Genomic DNA, 3,847 nt, shown 5'->3' on the forward strand with positions numbered 1-3,847 from the left:
CTCACTGACCACTCACTCACTGACCACTCACTACTCACTCACTCACCACTCACTCACTCACACCACTCACTCACTGACCACTCACTCACTGACCACTCACTCACTGACCACTCACTACTCACTCACTCACCACTCACTCACTCACTCACACCATTCACTCACTGACCACTCACTCACTGACCATTCACTCACTGACCACTCACTCACTGACCACTCACTCACCCACCCACTCACCCACCCACCCACTCACTCACCCACCCACTCACTCACCCACCCACTCACTCACCCACCCACTCACCCACCCACCCACCCACTCACCCACCCACTCACTCACCCACCCACTCACCCACCCACTCACCCACCCACCCACCCACACTCACCCACCCACTCACCCACTCACTCACCCACCCACCCACCCACCCACTCACTCACCCACCCACCCACTCACCCACCCACCCACTCACCCACCCACCCACTCACCCACCCACTCACCCACCCACCCACCCACTCACCCACCCACCCACTCACCCACCCACCCACTCACCCACCCACCCACCCACTCACTCACCCACCCACTCACCCACCCACTCACCCACTCACCCACCCACCCACCCACCCACTCACCCACTCACTCACTCACCCACCCACTCACCCACCCACCCACCCACTCACCCACCCACCCACCCACCCACCCACTCACCCACCCACCCACTCACCCACCCACCCACCCACCCACCCACCCACCCACCCACCCACTCACCCACCCACTCACCCACCCACCCACCCACTCACCCACCCACCCACCCACTCACCCACCCACTCACCCACCCACTCACCCACCCACCCACCCACTCACTCACCCACCCACTCACCCACCCACCCACCCACTCACTCACCCACCCACTCACTCACCCACTCACCCACCCACCCACTCACCCACCCACCCACTCACCCACTCACCCACCCACCCACTCACCCACCCACTCACCCACCCACTCACTCACCCACCCACCCACCCACTCACTCACCCACCCACCCACCCACCCACTCACCCACCCACTCACTCACCCACCCACTCACCCACCCACCCACCCACCCACCCACTCACTCACCCACCCACCCACTCACCCACCCACCCACCCACCCACCCACCCACCCACTCACTCACCCACCCACCCACCCACTCACCCACCCACCCACTCACCCACTCACCCACCCACCCACCCACCCACCCACTCACCCACCCACTCACCCACCCACCCACTCACCCACCCACTCACCCACCCACCCACCCACCCACCCACTCACCCACCCACCCACCCACCCACTCACCCACCCACCCACTCACCCACCCACCCACCCACTCACTCACCCACCCACCCACCCACTCACCCACCCACCCACCCACTCACCCACCCACTCACCCACCCACTCACCCACCCACCCACTCACACCTCTCCCCCCCTCACCCTCCCCCCCCCTCACCCAGTGCAACAACCCCATGACAAAGGAGCCCAAGTTGTCTGCGGCGGTGCGCATCGTGCCCGAGTGGGCCGACTACGACGCCGAGGTCAAGCGCCTGTGGGCCTCCGTGCAGGACGGCCACGCGGCAGGGAGGCAGCAGCAGCAGCAGCAGCAGCAGCAGGACAAGCAGCAGGACAAGCAGCAGGACAAGCAGCAGGACAAGCAGCAGAAAGACATGGAACTGGGTAAAGCTTTGGCTGTGAGCGTGCGAGCGTGCATGTGTGTGAGTGCGTGCGTGTGTGTGTCTGCGTGTGTATTTGTGAGTGTGTGCGTGTGTGTGCGTGTGTGTGTCTGCGTGTGTATTTGTGAGTGTGTGTGAGTGTGAGTGCGTGCGTGTGAGTGCGTGCGTGTGTGAGTGTGTGTGCGCGTGTGTGAGTGTGTGCGTGCGTGCGTGTGTGTGCGTGTATGTGTGCGTGTGTGTGCGTGAGTGTGCGTGTGCGCGTGTGCGTGCGTGGGCACGTGCAAGCCTGCGTCTCCCAACAGCACTTGCCCCAGCCCCTGCCGAAGGCTGCCTGGGATAGCTTTGTCTCTGTCTCGCGTGCACGTGAAGGGCACGAGGAGCTGTGAGGAGGTGGTGGAGGTGGTGGAGGAGGTGGTGGAGGAGGAGGTGGTGGAGGTGGAGGAGGTGGAGGTGGTGGAGGTGGAGGAGGTGGAGGTGGTGGAGGCATCGCATCGGACTGCCGGCTCAACGGTGGATTTATTTCACTTTGTGGAAGCGAAACGGACAGAAATGTAGCGCCACGGGGTGGAGGAGGGGATAGAAGAAAAAGAAAATCAACAACCTCATGACGTTTCTCAGGCTTCTCCGATTCGCCGATTCGCCGATTGGCCGATTCGCCGACGGACCAATCGGGACGGCCGATGCCGCCGGGGGAGGGGCGGTGGCGGGGTGGGGGGGGGGGCGGGGGCGGAGTCTGCCTGGGACGCCCGGCCAATCGCGCGCGAGCATTCCCGGTCAGGTTTGACGTTGCCGTGACGTCGCTGCCGAGGTGTCATTTGAACCAATCGGGTGCCTTCAGTCTACAGCGGCGTCGCCCCCCCCCGCCCCCCCCCCCCCCCCCGCCACCTTTTCGTGCATCGGGGCATCCGATTGGTCGAGGTGCGTGTGCCTGTCATTGGTCCCCCGCCCCGGCCAGCGGCTACAACAACAACGGAAAAAACGAAGCGTTGTGATTGGTCCTCCTCTTCAGAGCGGAGGATATTGGGGGGGGGGGGGGGGGAGAGCTGTTTACCGATTGGTCGAGAGGGGTAGCGGGAAGCTCTTTACCGATTGGTCGAGACGGGTAGGGGGAAGCTATTTACCGATTGGTCGGTAGGGGGGGAAGCTCTTTACCGATTGGTCGAGACGGGTAGCGGGAAGCTCTTTACCGATTGGTCGAGATGGCTTTGGCGAAGCTCTTTACCGATTGGTCGAGAGGGGTAGCGGGAAGCTCTTTACCGATTGGTCGAGAGGGCTTTGGCGAAGCTCTTTACCGATTGGTCGAGAGGGGTAGGGGGAAGCTCTTTACCGATTGGTCGAGAGGGCTTTGGCGAAGCTCTTTACCGATTGGTCGAGAGGGGTAGGGGGAAGCTCTTTACCGATTGGTCGAGAGGGCTTTGGCGAAGCTCTTTACCGATTGGTCGAGAGGGGTAGGGGGGAAGCTCTTTACCGATTGGTCGGTAGGAGGGGAAGCTCTTTACCGATTGGTCGGTAGGGGGGGGAAGCTCTTTACCGATTGGTCGGTTTTTGCACGCGTTAATTTAATTTTTTTTCACCGATAAATTTGGGCCCCCTCTCTTCCCCCCTCTCTCTCTCTTTTGTTTTCTTTCAAATTTTTATTTTCAAGATCAATGTCTCCCAGTTTGGCGGTTGCGGTTTTTGTCGGTGGCGTTGTCGTTGTTGTCGGCGTTTTACGATTTTGCGATTCGCGTTTTGCTCGCCGAAGGGAAAAAAAAATAATAACAATCGGATGTTTACATTCGGTTATTGAAGCGTGTGATGGTGATTGGTCGTTTTTTTTTTCAAGTAGTTTCTTCTCATTCTGCTGATTCTTCATCTGATTCTTCATCTGATTCTTCTTCATCTGTTCTTTATCTGATTCTTCATCTGATTCTTCATCTGATTCTGCTTCATCTGATTCTTCATCTGATTCTTCATCTGATTCTTCATCTGATTCTGCTGCTCCTTTATCTGATTCATCCGCGTCACCACCTTCTTCTGCCTGCCAAGCTCCCGGACGAACAACCATTCTCCACACACGGCCCCTTGCATCAGAGGTCGCAGCCGGGTACCCGATACCCGTACCCTACCCGATACCCGGCTAACCCGATAACCCGGCCGGGT

The 3,847-nt window shown here is 60.1% G+C and overlaps 1 protein-coding gene across 1 annotated transcript in view; it reads left to right on the forward strand.

Moving 5' to 3' along the window:
• LOC144954461 (UDP-glucose:glycoprotein glucosyltransferase 1-like) overlaps positions 1–2,091 on the forward strand; it is a gene marked incomplete at its 5' end in the record, with an annotated part of 8,729 nt that extends 6,638 nt beyond the window's left edge. Inside the window, 2 exons of the mRNA XM_078884963.1 lie at positions 1,490–1,709; positions 2,075–2,091. Of these exons, the coding sequence (XP_078741089.1) occupies positions 1,490–1,709; positions 2,075–2,091 (237 nt within the window). The remainder of the gene's footprint in view (positions 1–1,489; positions 1,710–2,074) is intronic.
• Positions 2,092–3,847: the final 1,756 nt, after the last annotated feature.

Source organism: Lampetra fluviatilis, unplaced genomic scaffold (genome assembly GCF_964198595.1).
Source record: "Lampetra fluviatilis unplaced genomic scaffold, kcLamFluv1.1 SCAFFOLD_1520, whole genome shotgun sequence".
Taxonomy (NCBI): Eukaryota; Metazoa; Chordata; class Hyperoartia; order Petromyzontiformes; family Petromyzontidae; genus Lampetra; species Lampetra fluviatilis.